The 16,272-nt window shown below is 49.7% G+C and overlaps 1 protein-coding gene across 23 annotated transcripts in view; it reads left to right on the top strand.

The window, feature by feature from the left end:
• Nucleotides 1-16,272, top strand: part of Tenm2 (teneurin transmembrane protein 2) — a 1,177,215-nt gene that overhangs the window by 1,127,861 nt on the left and 33,082 nt on the right. For 20 of the 23 annotated variants that reach the window (XM_074057721.1, XM_074057728.1, XM_074057730.1 and 17 more), the window contains 4 exons: nucleotides 5,128-5,148; nucleotides 8,209-8,441; nucleotides 11,747-11,901; nucleotides 13,081-13,955. In XM_074057721.1, coding sequence (XP_073913822.1) covers nucleotides 5,128-5,148; nucleotides 8,209-8,441; nucleotides 11,747-11,901; nucleotides 13,081-13,955 — 1,284 coding nt within the window. The remainder of the gene's footprint in view (nucleotides 1-5,127; nucleotides 5,149-8,208; nucleotides 8,442-11,746; nucleotides 11,902-13,080; nucleotides 13,956-16,272) is intronic. The other 3 variants (XM_074057729.1, XM_074057723.1, XM_074057725.1) reach the window with 1 other exon arrangement.

Raw genomic sequence — 16,272 nt, forward strand, 5'->3', positions numbered from 1 at the left:
CTATGTGGAAGACAGAGAAGCTGTAGGGACCATTGCATTTTAGTGTCCTTGGGGCCTCTCCTCAGAGGGACATCATTGGCCTGGCCACCACTCACCACTATCGAGTGTTCTAGGGAGCTGAGACCATGCCAGGCTCTATGAGGGGTAAAAGGAAAGGAGGAAACAGCAGCCCACCCTGAGGAGGCTACACTCCTCAGGGTCCAGAGGGCACTCACTGAGCATTGATGGTGAGCCTCTGAGGGCACAGGGCTGATGAATCTCAGGCTCAAAGAGCACACAGTCCAGGTGGAGATGGGCACCTGGAGAAGTGAAGAAGTCCAAGCTGAGCTGAAGAAAAGAGCAGGAGGCTATGGGGTGCTGGGGGAGGCTGACTTACCCAAAATATGAGCAAACAGAGCGAGGAGGTACCATGGGTCTTCCCCAAGCTGGTGGGGATGTCAGCCCAACACCTGCTCTTCCTAGTCCTCCCCACAAAAGTCTCCTTCCCAAGATTTCTGTTTCATTTGTGTAACCCAGGAAAGTCACCCTCTTCTCAGCATCCCCTGGCATGGGGAGCTATGGGAGGAGGCAGGGGAAGGTAGAAGGAGCACTGTGTCTTTCCAAGGATTAAATTATTCAATCTGGCATCTGTTATCCTCCACATCTGGCCCCTCCTCCCTTGTCACAGCTCTTGCCTGAAACACTACACACCCAAAACTTGGCTCATGCTTCTCGGAACACCTGCTGTACCTGATCTACCTCCTCCTGTCCACCTGCAAGGCCCGGACTGAGCATCTGTCTTCCATGAAGCCTGATCCCTCCAGGAGAAATAATTCTCCCTTTTGGAACCACTAGATACCCTGATTTTCTGTTAGAGCCAACATTACTTGCTGCCTTGTTGTCCAGTTATTTCTATGTAGGTCTTTAGGGTCCAGGTGTGTGAATTTCTATAACACTGACATCTTGGTCCTCTTTGTCCCTTCATGCCTAGAGAAGTACCAGCCTACCACAGGAGCTCAAGAAGGGCTAGCTGAATTACAGAACCACTCTCTTCCCTCTTGTTGGAATTTGTCAACTGTAAAGGTCACAATAACCAATGGTACAGGCTGAGGGCCCAATCAAAGCGAGCCACACCATACCCATGTGGAGATGTTCAGGGCAGCTTGAGGGACTAGGACCCAATTTTCCTAGACAGCTGTGGGGGAGAGTGTTTTTTCCCCATTTTTCACTGCCTTTTGACTTGTTCTTGTTTCCCTGGCCAGGAACCCAGGGCCATCAGAAGTTAAGCTTTTACAAGAACACTGGTTTGATTCTTCTTTTCCTCCCACTACATTCCTGAAAACAAAGAGCTGTCAGTCCCCTCTCTTCAAAACAGCCACCAGCAGAGGGAGGGAGGAGGGAAGAGACCTGTCTTGCTTATGTCTATTCTCTGTTGTGAGTTGGCAGCTGAATGATTCAGTTTTGGAGTCGGTGCTCATCCCTGTCATGCCTACCCAACCCAGAGCAGAGCCTCCGAGTCGGCTTCTATTTAAGGGTTGCCATGGTTTTCCACTATCCTTTCCCTCCCTTCCTCCTTTGCCTACACAAAACATGCAGAGGACAGTTCTGTGCAATCTAGTAACTTTTGGTGCTAGAAGGAGCCTTCTTGTAGGGAAAATGGTTATCACCTGAGTGCTTTGATTTTTTTTTTAATTCCTTTTTTATCACTTTTCACTTTTACTCACATGTGTATACATTGTTTGGGCCACCTCTCCTCCCCACCACCCCCAAGTGCTTTGATTTAGCACTTTTTCTCCACCTTCTTTCAGAAAAGCTTAATGTCCTACCTGCAGTCACCCCTTTCCCTTCTTGCAACTATCCCCTTCTGCGTGGTCCTTGGAAAACCTAACTGCTGGGGCAGAGGAAATTTGCAAGTCACTAACATCTTGGGGTGAATCACTCTCAAAGAGAGATCCTTCTCTTCCCCACATGAGGACATTATAGGAAGTGGGCCCCAAAACAGGGCAGTAAGAGCAGTATCTCTCTACCTGCTCTTAACATGGCCCCTTTCAATGGACGTAAGAATCTCAAGCATTTTTAGTGTTACAAATTTAACTATTTTTACTTCCCAAACATAAACTATTTTATTAGATAAGCTTTTTTCCCAGTCAAACCAGTTCTCCGTTGCAGGCATTGTTACAGAGCTTTTGAGCTGGAGGCAGAGATCAGGAGGATCACAGTTCAAAGCCAGCCCCCACAAATAGTTCGCAAGACCCTATCTCAAAAAAACCCATCACAAAGAAAGGGCTGGTGGAGTGGCTCAAGTTGTGGGCCCTGAGTTCAAGCCCCAGTACCACAAAAAAAAAAAAAAAAAAGGAAGCAAAATGGCAAAATTTTTAAAGGCTGACAGCTAGCACAAGCCTTGCAAAATGTGGACAAACCTGGTGAGTGTTTTAACTCACTCCTGTTATTCACACTGTTACACCTCTTACACTTCTTGGCTCCATAATCTTTGGTTGTTTTTGAATATGAAAGTTATTTTGTAATTTTTTATCTACAGAGATAATAAGAAAGAATAAGGAGACATTCAGTCTTTCCTCTGCTATGATCAACACATATTTCAGGTTATTGGGGATTTTTGTGGGGCTAGGAATCGACCCAGGGCCTTGTGCACGGTACACAAGCATTCTACCACTGAGCTACACCCCAATTCTTGTTTCAGAATGTTGATAAATTAGAAAACTTCCTTTCATGTTCACAGTTGGCTATTGGTGATGTGTAATCTATTAAAATTACGAAATCTGAGAAAGCATCCATTGAGGTTCCTTTGTACAAGTATTTCTGGGCATTTCAAGTTTTCTTGCACAGGAAATGTTCTAAATGTTCTTTGAATTGATGCTCATTAAGCAGTCTGTCGTTGGTGCCCTTGCAGTGGTGAAGTAGGAACTCTACACTGGGTACCACAGTGACACCAACATGAATGAAACCACAGGCAGAGAGCTCCTGAGAGCCATTCTTATGCTGGCATGGCTAGCAATAATTTAGCCAGGTGCCAAGAGAACTACAAGCCACGTAAACACATCCCCCTAAAACTAAGCTAAACATATCCCCACCTAATTTCCCTTTGGTTAGAACAACAAGAAAACCATGGGCAATCCAACTCTACCCGACTCAAAGGGGAAAATGAGATGGAAAAGGAAGTGGAATGGAAAGATGGCAGCTTTGCCCTTCTGGGGACTGGAGCTAGGCCACAAGGGGGTCTGTCTAGCACTGAGGGGGAGCAGCCTCCTTTCGTGCTTCCTGCACTCGAGGAGTCACTCTCCCAGCCCTTGCTCAGTCCTGGACTCGCAACAGTAGAGAAGACGAAGAAGTGAGGCAGACACATATACACACAAATCACAAGGCAGCATGGTGACAGCTCTGCGGGGCAGGCAGGGAAGGCTGGAAGACCTTGAAGGCTTTGTAAAGAAGTCAGCGAGACACTGCCTGGGAAGAGCTAATCCATCTCACTTCTTAAAAATTGGAGACCCCACCTTTTCTCAAAGGGCTTAAATTGCTGAGGCCAACACACAAAGCCTGGGCCTGTCCCACCTAAGTAGGGCATCTGTACTCATCTGCGTGGACAGGCTCAAGGCTGCTGTCATTTTGAGTTTCTTGCCTGTTAAGCACCCAACCTACCAATGACCCTGGGCTGGAATAGCAGTGACCACAGCCTTTGTCCAAAGCTCACCCTCCCCATATAATCATGGGGACCCAACACCCTGCAGTGACTTGGTTCCCCCCCACCCCAGTCTTCTTCCCCTAACACAGATAGCACCTTAATCAACTTTTAGCAGATGTTCCAAGGAAAAAGTAGGCCATGTCTGCATACCCAAATCCCATCCAGTCTTTTCACAAAATCTTGACTAAAAAAAAGTGGAATTGATAGTGCAATAATTAAGAGCCAAATATGTCTACCACTGGTGGCAGATAACATTTCACTTTCATTAAGCAATATAAAATAGACGTGAGAATTCCCGGCTGCCACCCTGACACACCAGGCTTTGCCGAATGAATCTTAAATTGCACTATGTCAGTCAGAGCTCAGGAGTTATCGGCATCATTTAATTAACTTTTTTTTCTTGCAAAAACTAACACGTTAGAATAAAATATAAAAATCTAATCCCTGTGCAAACCCACCACTAATGATAGCCCCCGGCAGAGGCCCATGCGGCCCCTCAGATGAAATCAGGGCATTCGGCTCTCTCTGCCCCTTCCCAGAAACCTCCTCCCTCAGCTGGAAGGGAGAGAAGGGTCAGGCCTCCTCAGGCCTCCTTCCTTCCACCTTGACCTAGAAGCCTCAGGAATGGGAGCAGTTCTGCTTACTCAGGGCAGAAGCATCTTCTCTTCCTCCTAATGCTAACTTTCAGACACTTCCCTGCTGAAAATGAAATGTATTTTTGTTCTGTAAAGGAAAAGCAACAAAACTTTTTCTAGCTTTCCAAAAAAGGAGTGGTGACTGGAGTCTTTGGCTCTAATTATGAAAGGATCTTATTGGCTTTGAAGATCAGGGCTGGAAGTATGGGTGTTACTGTGAGAAGAAAATGCATGTGTGGGGTCCCACCCAAGCAAGTGAGGTGGAGAGAAGGGAGGAGGCACGGAGCAGGGAGTGTCAAAGTTCAACAGAACCTTTACCGAAGGATCTGGGCAGCAGTTTTGTAGTACTGACTCTACCCTGACTGTACCAAGGGCAAATAGGGTACAGGTGTAACCACGTCCTTCCACACCAAGGACAGACTCTACAGATGAGTCCCAAAGCTAGCTCCTTACAGCTGAGCTTGAACTTGGGTTCAGATTCGTTCAAGCACCATACTCACAGAAGCCACTACTAGTCAGTGGGGGCGGTCCCTCTGGACGCATCTATGTCCTGTGGCCTGGGACAGCCACAATCTCTGTCAGAGAATGTAAGCATTCCTGATGACACCTTCCAGGCAGGGAGGAGTCCAAACTAGGGATTCCTCCAAGTAATTGAGCCAGGAACTGTCAGTTAGAAGGGAAAAAAAGAAAAAGCCTGCCTTTGGGGAACCCCTTTACACATAAGAAACAAAAAAAAAAATGTTATGTTTGTTTCATCATCATTTCTTCAGCTAACTGTTTATTCTTTTTTCCTTCTGTTTTCTTTCTATAAAGAAATAAAGAGTTTAAACATAGGTAAGATCAAGAACTCTTTCCCATATAATTTGATATGGTTCATTTGCTTTTTTTTTTTTTTTTGATTTCGTGTTACTTGTGTAGTGTTTTATATTTTTATGTACCAAATATAGTAACTTTTTATGTGCTAATTGTGTGTTGTGGATATGATAAGCTTTAGCAATTATGAAATGCAGTGAAAAAGCAAGCAAGTAGGCTGACAGTAATTAGAATTTCCGGGAGATACGAATGTAAGATAATGAACCCTTGGTGAACTTTTATCCCAACTGCTCAGTGTGGCCCATAATTGGGCCAAACAGTTGAGGAAAAACTTCTGGCTTTTGTAAATGCTGGACTGGGTTCACAGGAGCTTTAATGAACTGGAAACAGGTCAAAAACTCATTTTCAACTCATTAATGACTTTCCCCTAGATGTATGGTCATTTGAAAAAAATACACACACAAGTTAATTGCCAATCTTCTGATCAGAATCCCAGTCAGACGCACTGAGAATTTCCATGGCGTTAGCTTGCTTGTGAGTGGTGTGAAGGGTGTAGACCAGGTGCCTTCTGTCTAAGGGGCCTTTGTCATTCCTTTGGTCCAAGGTTATTTAAAACCCTGCGGGTACAATTCACACACAGAGTGTACACACGCCTATGTGCATGCACACATGCACTGGGATGGATGGACACGAGCACACTGATAGAAAGTGATGTTGTTGTCTGGAAAAGGAGAAAAGCAAGCAGCTTGTATCACTGCTAGCAGGAACCTGTCTTGCTCCATCCCCTGAAATGTGGCTTCTTTGTCAGCACATTAGACAAAGAGTAGTGTCAGTCAGTATGAGACCATCACTGTCAGTGGGAATGCGTTCTCTGTCTTCTTATTCTCCAGAACCCCAAAACTGGCAGGTTATAGGAGCCTCTGCTTTTCCTTTGGCAGTACCGGGGTCTGAAGTCTGGGCCCTGTGCTTGCTTGGCAGGCACTGTACCACTTAAACCACACCCCTAGCCCTTTTTTGCTTTAGTTATTTTTCAGGTAGGGTCTCACATTTTTGCCCAAGCTTGCCTGGACCCCAATCCTCCTAACTAAGGCCTACTGTGTAGCTTGAGGTGATAGGTACACACAACCACGTCCAGCTCATTGATTGAGATGGGGTCTCACTAACATTTTGCCCAGGGCTGGCCTCAACTTATGATCCTCCGGATCTCTGCATAGCTGGGATAACAGAACCAAAGTTTCTTAAAGAGCTGAAATGTCCCAAAAGCCAAGGACTTCCCTCCTTCCAGGAAACCCACACGCCATGTTGGATGTTCACTACAGCCACAGGCATGGCTGTCTGTCTGACCCAGCTGCTCTGTAAGAATTTTTGTTGGAAGGAGTATGAGGCCATGGGGAAGAATGGTCTCCCCAAGCAAGAACTAACCCCACACCCCCAACTGTCTGCTCCTATGCCGGAGATTCGGAAAAGCCTCCTCGAATCAGGCTCCCTAGAAAGTCCAGAATTAATTAGCTTGCTCGTACATAGCACAGATGTGCTGTGCCTTGATCTTTCTGGTGATCACGCCAGCTACCGTTCATTCAGTAAGAGAGTGCAGCGTCTAATTAAAAAATGGCGTGAGTTCTTCCCTTTCTGCCCTAATTTGTTTTGCATATATAGATATTCTCTAATGATTTACCCAAGAAAAAAGGAAGAAGAAGCAGAAAGGAAGTGGAAAGAAAAGGAAAGGAAAAGGACCCCACTAGCCTACTCTTTCAAACTAGTTATCTGAGCTGGAATTTCGGAAGACCTTGACTCTTCAGTTTTGTGTCTTTATAGCAACCTGAAGAGAAGCTGGAATTAGTGATGATCTCGGCTCACAAATTGTTCCTAAAAATAGCTTCCTGGCTCTTTTTTCCCCTTCAATCGGAGAAGAACCCAAATGGCAGTGTTTTAATTAGTAATTTACAAGCTAATGTCTACAGGATAAATACCTCCAACACAATCATAGCCCTCACCTTCCCTTCACCTCCTCCAGCCCCTCTGCTCCCATCCTTTCAGAACGTAATTGAAAAATATCAGCAAGCAAAGGCCTGTGCTCATTTTCAGTACATGGTGCTGAAAGCTGGGCTGTCCCACTGGGGCAGAGACACAATCGCACATGCATCCTAGAGGAGGTAATAAAAAAAAAAAAACGAGCACCCACTCTGGTCCCAACTGACATGAGTGACAGACACCCCATAGGGGAGTGCTGTAGGGTTTTGAGCCAGAAGGAACATCAGCCATGATGATTTGATTTCTTTATTCCCTAAGGAAGGAAACTAATGCTCATTGTGGCCAAAAACCTACATCTTCATCCTGAGTGAATTCTACAAGTCCTAGCTCACTTCATGAAGGATAGCACAGTGCATGGTGGAGGAAGCTTCTGGGCCTCTGAGGCTCACACTTCACACGCACACAGCTGTCACCCCCTGCTACTTTGGTGCCCAAGCTGGCAGTCTTGACTTGCACCTTTGACCCCAAGTGTCACTCAAGACTTGAAAGCCATAGCTCCTCCCTCGTTAATTCAGATTCTGGCCATGATAGCAAGAGAGCTACCCTTCTCCCTACTGAATGCCGACTTGGTTTTCACCTACACTAAGGAGCAGGTGGAAGATCTGAACCTGAGGACTGGGGACAGCCCCCTGGGGAACTGCAGATTGCCCAGTGTTAGTGACCTGGCACCTTGGAGGCACCCAGGAGGCAGAGATTAAAAAGGGAACACGATCACATGGCAATTTCCCTCAGTCCCCTGGGAGAATACACTCAACCCATGGGGGGACACTGACTATCTATCACACACAGGGCTGGAGCAGGCCTTTGCTGCCAGCTAAGTGAAGCAACCGCCCCTGTAGCACGATGGGAGTCTGAACTCCGTGACAGTCTCACTAAAAGCAGCCAAACGGCCATGCTAAGTTAGAACAGCAAGTTCCCTGTCCGTTCTTTCCAGTTCACTAAAGTGCAGACTGTAGGGAAGGTAAAAGCGTGCTAGGATGTCTGCCATCTCTGGACCACGGGCCGCTGCACAACCCTTCTTCATTTCCCTTTCTGCTTCTCCTCCTAAAGCAACAACCCAGCACACAAATACTACCTGGCCGTGGACCCCGTGTCTGGCTCGCTCTACGTCTCTGACACCAACAGCCGCAGGATCTACCGTGTCAAGTCTCTGAGTGGAGCCAAAGACCTGGCTGGGAACTCCGAAGTGGTGGCCGGGACTGGAGAACAGTGTTTGCCCTTCGATGAGGCCCGCTGTGGGGACGGAGGCAAGGCCGTGGATGCCACCCTGATGAGCCCACGAGGTAAAGGCTGCAAGAGAAGACAGTTCCACGCACGCAGGGCTCGCTTCAGGCTTTGCTTTCTTTCTGTGGGAACCAGCAAAGGCTGACCATCCAAATTTCAACTCTCTCTGAGATAACCTAACCCTGATAGATAGATGGCTCTGGGGTGGGGCTGGGGTTGAAATATTTTGATTTATTGATAAGAAGTAAACTTTGGCCTTCACGTGTGTTACACATGGAAAGAGGAGTGAGGTTTTAGGGCTGCTGGCCAGAGGTAATCCCATCTAGCCTTTCATGTTAGGGAATAGTGGACGTTGTCTAGGGCCAGTGCCTACCCAAGAAAATGGCAGCTGGGAAGGCAGGGCTCATTTCCAGGGGTCCAGGGTGCCAAGGTTCTTGGAAGCAATGAGTTTCGATTTGGAAAGAAGTAAAGATGCTCCACATTAAGGTGCAATCGTGCAAGGGTCTAATTCATGTTAACATTTTCAGCTCCTGCCAAAGCAGTCTGCAGTGTAGATGAAGGATGCAAAGCCTGGTTCTCGGGCACTGAAATGAAAACACAAAAGAAATAGAAGCTCTGTGTGTGTGTGTGTGTGTGCGTGGTGTGTGTGTGTGCGTGTGTGTGTGTGTGTGCGTGGTGTGTGTGTGTGTGCGTGTGGTGTGTGTGGTGTGTGTGTGTGTGGTGTGTGTGTGTGTGTGGTGTGTGTGTGTGTGTGCGTGTGTGTGTGTGTGTGCGTGGTGTGTGTGTGTGCGTGTGTGTGTGTGTGTGCGTGGTGTGTGTGTGTGTGCGTGTGGTGTGTGTGGTGTGTGTGTGTGTGGTGTGTGTGTGTGTGTGTGGTGTGTGGTGTGTGTGTGTGTGGTGTGTGTGTGTGTGTGGTGTGTGTGTGCGTGTGGTGTGTGGTGTGTGTGTGTGCGTGTGTGTGTGTGTGTGCGTGGTGTGTGTGTGTGGTGTGTGTGTGCGTGTGGTGTGTGTGTGCGTGTGTGTGTGTGTGTGTGGTGTGTGTGTGTGTGGTGTGTGTGGTGTGTGTGTGTGTGTGTGTGTGTGCGTGGTGTGTGTGTGTGTGCGTGTGGTGTGTGTGTGTGTGTGGTGTGTGTGGTGTGTGTGTGTGTGTGTGCGTGGTGTGTGTGTGTGCGTGTGTGTGTGTGTGCGTGTGGTGTGTGTGTGTGTGGTGTGTGTGTGTGTGCGTGTGTGTGTGTGCGTGGTGTGTGTGTGTGTGTGTGTGCGTGTGGTGTGTGTGGTGTGTGTGTGTGTGTGTGCGTGTGTGTGTGTGTGGTGTGTGTGTGTGCGTGTGTGTGTGTGCGTGGTGTGTGTGTGCGTGTGGTGTGTGTGGTGTGTGTGTGTGTGTGTGTGTGCGTGTGGTGTGTGTGTGTGTGTGCGTGGTGTGTGTGTGTGTGTGGTGTGTGTGTGTGTGTGTGCGTGGTGTGTGTGTGTGCGTGGTGTGTGTGTGTGTGTGGTGTGTGCGTGGTGTGTGTGCGTGTGGTGTGTGTGGTGTGTGTGTGTGTGTGTGCGTGGTGTGTGTGTGTGGTGTGTGTGTGTGTGTGTGTGCGTGGTGTGTGTGTGCGTGTGGTGTGTGTGTGTGTGCGTGTGTGTGTGTGTGCGTGGTGTGTGTGTGTGTGTGTGCGTGTGTGTGTGTGGTGTGTGTGTGTGCGTGCGTGTGTGTGTGCGTGGTGTGTGTGTGTGTGTGCGTGTGTGTGTGTGTGTGCGTGGTGTGTGTGTGTGTGTGGTGTGTGTGTGTGTGGTGTGTGTGGTGTGTGTGTGCGTGTGGTGTGTGTGTGTGTGTGTGGTGTGTGTGGTGTGTGTGTGTGCGTGGTGTGTGTGTGTGTGTGTGTGTGCGTGGTGTGTGTGTGTGTGTGGTGTGTGCGTGGTGTGTGTGTGCGTGTGGTGTGTGTGGTGTGTGTGTGTGTGTGCGTGGTGTGTGTGTGCGTGTGTGTGCGTGGTGTGCGTGGTGTGTGTGTGTGTGCGTGGTGTGTGTGTGTGTGTGTGCGTGTGGTGTGTGTGGTGTGTGTGTGTGTGCGTGTGTGTGTGTGTGTGGTGTGTGTGTGTGTGTGCGTGGTGTGTGTGTGTGTGTGTGTGTGCGTGTGGTGTGTGTGGTGTGTGTGTGTGCGTGTGTGTGTGTGTGCGTGTGGTGTGTGTGTGTGTGCGTGTGTGTGTGTGCGTGGTGTGTGTGTGCGTGTGGTGTGTGTGGTGTGTGTGTGTGCGTGTGTGTGTGTGTGCGTGGTGTGTGTGTGTGTGCGTGTGGTGTGTGTGGTGTGTGTGTGTGCGTGTGTGTGTGTGCGTGGTGTGTGTGTGTGTGTGTGCGTGTGGTGTGTGTGGTGTGTGTGTGTGTGTGGTGTGTGTGTGGTGTGTGTGTGTGTGTGGTGTGTGGTGTGTGTGTGGTGTGTGTGTGTGTGTGGTGTGTGTGTGTGTGTGGTGTGTGTGTGTGTGCGTGTGGTGTGTGTGTGTGTGTGCGTGTGTGTGTGCGTGGTGTGTGTGTGTGTGTGGTGTGTGTGTGTGTGTGTGCGTGGTGTGTGTGTGTGTGGTGTGTGCGTGTGTGTGTGTGTGCGTGGTGTGTGTGTGTGTGTGTGTGCGTGTGGTGTGTGTGTGTGTGTGTGTGTGCGTGGTGTGTGTGTGTGTGTGTGTGCGTGTGGTGTGTGTGTGTGTGCGTGGTGTGTGTGCGTGGTGTGTGTGTGTGTGTGTGCGTGTGGTGTGTGTGTGTGTGCGTGGTGTGTGTGCGTGGTGTGTGTGTGTGGTGTGCGTGTGGTGTGTGTGTGTGTGCGTGTGTGTGTGTGTGTGCGTGGTGTGTGTGTGTGTGTGTGTCCGTGTGGTGTGTGTGTGTGCGTGGTGTGTGCGTGTGGTGTGTGTGTGTGTGTGTGTGTGTATCAGTCCTGCTGCAGCAGGAGAATGCTAGGGCCTGGTGCCCCCCGGGGCATTGAGGTGCTGATTGGAGTCGAGGCTTAATTGGGAATTCTTCCTGCAGGATCTGTTTGGAATTGGGGAGTTTGTGACTGAAGAAATCACTGTGTCGCAGCCTTGCTGCAGCAATCAACCCTGAGGGTATTTGAGTAATTTACCACTGATAATTTTTAGAGCAGTGAACTTTGGAAATCACTGGTTTTCTAGAGTGAGCAGAAGCAAGGTTACTTCCTCTGCCAAAGGAAGCAGGTGGGGTTTCAGCTGACACCCCGGGAATGGCACAGTGCCCATGGGAAAGGGTCTTGCCTTTAAAAGACAGAAAACTACCTCTCTTGAGCATGTTCACCCATCCAGGAAGGTGCCTGGTCCAAGCCGAGAGTGCCAGCAGGGCGTCCCCTACTTTCTCCCCACAAACCATCGCACTCTCTCCCAGGTATCGCAGTGGACAAGAATGGGCTCATGTATTTCGTGGATGCCACCATGATCCGGAAGGTGGACCAGAACGGTATCATCTCCACCCTGCTGGGCTCCAATGACCTCACTGCCGTGCGGCCCCTGAGCTGCGACTCCAGCATGGACGTGGCCCAGGTGAGGTGCTCGCTCCTCGTTCTCGTCACTCAGCAACTCCTGGTCCCTGTCCCAAAGTTCGCACTTGTGCCCATATGAGATGGAAAAGGAACGGGAGGGTGAGACGCGGACACTGATCACGGGCTTACTTGGAGAAGCCCTGAGTTGAACTGGACAGCAAAATGGCCTAGAAAAGTGTCAGCCAGGGATGAGAAAGAGAGGAAGACAGAGGGAGGAGGGGGAGAAGAGAGAGAGAAAAATTCTGCTCAGAGAGATCAAGCTGGCACCACTCCAGTGGTGGCAGAGTGCAGGGTAGGAGTCACTGTGTAGTTGTGTCTCTTCTCCGTCATCAGTGCAGGCTCAAGGCCGGGTGGCACAGCGCAGGTATCACTGAAAGCTTCCCTGCTCATGTGTGGTGACTGTGTCCTCGCTCTATAAACCTCCCCGGTGTGTGGTGGTGGGTGGTCAGAGCCCTCTGCAGTCCTCCACCACCATCACGAGTGTGTTTAGTCCAGGCTCCCGAAGTGCCCAAGAGCACAGGCCGCCCCGGATGGACAGCATTTGTTCTCACACAACCTGACATCTACGTTGGACCTCCCTCTATGAGTCTTTCAACTCTCGCTCACTCTCATACATTTCACCTCAAATCCCACAGCAAACTGACAACTTGCTTCGGGACCTTTATTTCAGTTTCCGCAGAGGAAGAATGTGCTTGATTCAGGTTTTGGGGGTCTTTTTGGTTTTCTTTCCCTAGCCAGCTTGTTCTTTGTCTGTTCTTGTCACCTTCCAAACCGCGTGGCCCCTTTTTGTGCTGTTTTTGATTTAGATAAAGGCGCCTCCTCTAAATGAATATAAACAGATGTAGCCTTTCCGGGTTCATGGGTTGGTGAGCAGAATATGGGCTGGACAGCACTGTCCCCTTGTGTAGTGGACGACCTGGACGACCATAGATGTCATCTTTGACCCTGGGTTGCCCTCTGGGGCTGAGAAGAGATATCGTAGGTAGAACTGGTGCTGTCTGTCACCTTGTCTCTTCTCTGCTGTGTGCAGTCAGTGGCTCGGTGACAAGCCCTCGTAGGGTTGGCATGCTTTGTGAACAGCTAAGTTTTTTCTCCCAGGTGCACCCAGTCCATTCACGAGCCCTCCGCTTACACGGTGGGTTATTAGAGGCTGGTCTTTAATATTCCATGTCATCCACAGGTGCGCCTGGAGTGGCCAACAGACCTTGCCGTCAACCCCATGGACAACTCCCTGTACGTTCTAGAGAACAATGTCGTCCTTCGTATCACCGAGAACCACCAAGTGAGCGTCATTGCAGGACGCCCCATGCACTGTCAGGTCCCCGGCATTGACTACTCGCTCAGCAAGCTCGCCATCCACTCTGCTCTGGAGTCAGCCAGCGCCATCGCCATCTCTCACACCGGGGTGCTGTACATCACCGAGACAGACGAGAAGAAGATCAACCGCCTCCGCCAGGTCACCACCAACGGGGAGATCTGCCTCTTAGCCGGGGCGGCCTCCGACTGTGACTGCAAAAACGATGTGAACTGCATCTGCTACTCGGGGGACGAAGCGTATGCCACTGAAGCCATCCTCAACTCCCCATCGTCACTGGCTGTGGCTCCGGATGGCACCGTCTACATCGCAGACCTGGGGAATATTCGGATCAGGGCGGTCAGCAAAAACAAACCTGTGCTCAACGCCTTCAACCAGTACGAGGCTGCGTCACCCGGAGAGCAGGAGCTGTACGTGTTCAACGCCGAGGGCGTCCACCAGTATACCGTGAGCCTGGTGACCGGGGAGTACCTGTACAACTTCACCTACAGTGCTGACAATGACGTCACTGAGCTCATCGACAATAACGGGAACTCCCTGAAGATTCGTCGGGATAGCAGTGGCCTGCCCCGCCACCTGCTCATGCCGGACAATCAGATCATCACCCTCACCGTGGGGGCCAATGGAGGCCTCAAGGTCGTGTCCACGCAGAACCTGGAGCTGAGCCTCATGACCTACGATGGGAACACCGGGCTCCTTGCCACCAAGAGTGATGAAACCGGATGGACGACTTTCTACGAGTAAGTAGCTCGGAATGATCTCAGAAGAAGTTGGGGGCTAGGGACCCATGCCTGTAATCCTAGCTACTTGGGAGGATGAGAATGGAAGGTTTGAGGGAGGGAGGTCATGAGATCCCATCTCAACAACAAGCTTGGCACTGTGGCACACACCTGTCATCCATCCCAAGCTGCATGGGTGGCTGAGATTTGACAGGATCATGGTTCCAAGCCAGCCAGGGCAAAAAAGTTTATGAGACCCCCATCATAACAGAAAAAGTTGGGCACTGTGGTGCACAGCTGTCAATCCAGCCATGGCAGGAAGTGTAAAATGGGAGGACCAAAGTCTAGGCCCACCTGGGCGAAAAGCCAGAACTTACCTCCAAAATAACCTGAGCAAAAAGGACTGGGGACATGACAGAAGCAGTTGAGCGCCTGCCTTGCAAGAGTTCAAATTCTAAACAAACCAAAAATTTTTTAAAAAAACAAAACTCTCTGAAGAGAACTCACCCTGCAACCCTCACTGACGTTCAGCTTGGCCCTTCATGTGGGTTTTTAAATTGCTTAGTCACATTGTTTTCCTAACTTTAATGACTTCTCATGGCGTCAAGACAGTCACGGCCCCTCTCCCTGGCTCTTAAACGATTTGCTATGTTGGGCCTCTGGTATTTAACATTCCCCTCACTCGCGTTGGGAATCCCTGGTGTCTGCCTGCCGTTCAAATTTCAGGATATTGGACACGCACAGAACCTGGGAGATAAAGTGCTGATTAACTCTGCTGATTATTCATGTTTCCATGGGTGCGGAAATTAGAACCTAAGAGGCGAGATCCCAGTGGGGAACCTGTAATTCGCCAATAGGTTCAGCCACACACTTGACTGCACAGACAGGTAGATACACTCTGAATTTCCTCTTCGGCAGAAGCAGATCAATACAGATAAAGTGCTGGGTACATTAAGAGATGCAAGGGCTGGTCTGTTTCCCCTAACAATTATCTCATACTTAATGGTCCCCGCCGTTTGTTTTGTCAAAAAGCTGTTTGGGTCCCCGCAGCTGCTCTTGGCCAGGCTGCTGCAGGTGTAACGGATGAGGTGCTGGTGGGAGGAGGCGCTAAAGCAGGACGCTAAAGCAGCTGTCCTTCCTGGTGAAGGGACCTGTTAACCCTGAGGCATTGGGAGCCCTCGCTTGCTTTCTATGCTGTCTCTATGTTGTTGCACGCTGTAAATTTAGTAAGTTAGGATGGGGTATCACAGAGAGAAAAGGGGGCAAGAGAAAGAAGGGAAGAGTCCAAAATCCAGGACCATCCACTTTCTGCTTGCCAAGGGGCGAATGCAGAAGGAAGCTGTTGCCACCTGCTGGAAACTTCCTGCATTGCAGGATTACCGTGCCTAGCTGGCTTCCTCCTTTGGGCAAAGCTATCTTTCTCAGACTTCTGAAGCATCCTCACATCCTCATGACCCTAGAACTTGATCACACTTCACCAGCTGGTGATTTTTCTCCTGAGGGGACATCTGAGTGCCACCTTCAGCTCTCACGGAAAGTAGGTTAAGGCTCTGCGTCAGCCCACGTGACTCCTGGATGGTCATACTCCCTCCACCTAAAGATGCGATGCGTTTAGAAGGTATATGTTGAGTCACCTGAGTGAGAAACGGCCACTGTCGGGGAGGCCAGTCTGAATGAGGGCTGTCTGGGACTCTGGTGCAGCAGCTGGCAGGGAGTGGGGACACTCCAGCATCCCTAGTTTAAGGAAAACACAGGCATGAGTATTACAGTTTTAATGCTTGTTCAGGAGTTACGGTGAAACCCATAACATTTTCTCTCCTAATCTTACAAGCTGGGTTTTGTCCCTCACAATACGGGTAAACCCAGCATTCCCAGGTTCTCCACCGTGGAATTCAAACATGCAGTTTTCTCGGCCTTCCGAAAGAAGGCTCACTAAAAACATAGTGAGTTCTTTGGGGTTTGTAGAGCTTTTGACTCATGGTCAGAAATTTGGAAGTTTAAAAATCAGACACAAGAGCCAAGGGCATGGTTCAAGTGGTAGAGCACCTCCCTAGCAAGCACAAATCCCCCAGGTCAAACTCAGTATCACCCAAAACACAATCAGACACAAGCTGTACCTTGTGCAGGGACAGTGAGGTTGAGGTCAACACTGCACAGCCACAGGTGTTAACAGTAACAAGGAAGACCACAGAGAGGCCATGAGGCTCTCGGAAGACAGTGGCTCTTCAGTGGGAGCCTGCAGAGGTGGCCCTGTCTCTTCCCACTCGTTACATGAGGCAGGAGCAGAGGCCTCCGTAGGCAGGAAGAGTTGTGGTACAACATCTCCCCATGACACTTT

This window comes from Castor canadensis, chromosome 16, assembly GCF_047511655.1.
Source record: "Castor canadensis chromosome 16, mCasCan1.hap1v2, whole genome shotgun sequence".
NCBI lineage: Eukaryota > Metazoa > Chordata > Mammalia > Rodentia > Castoridae > Castor > Castor canadensis.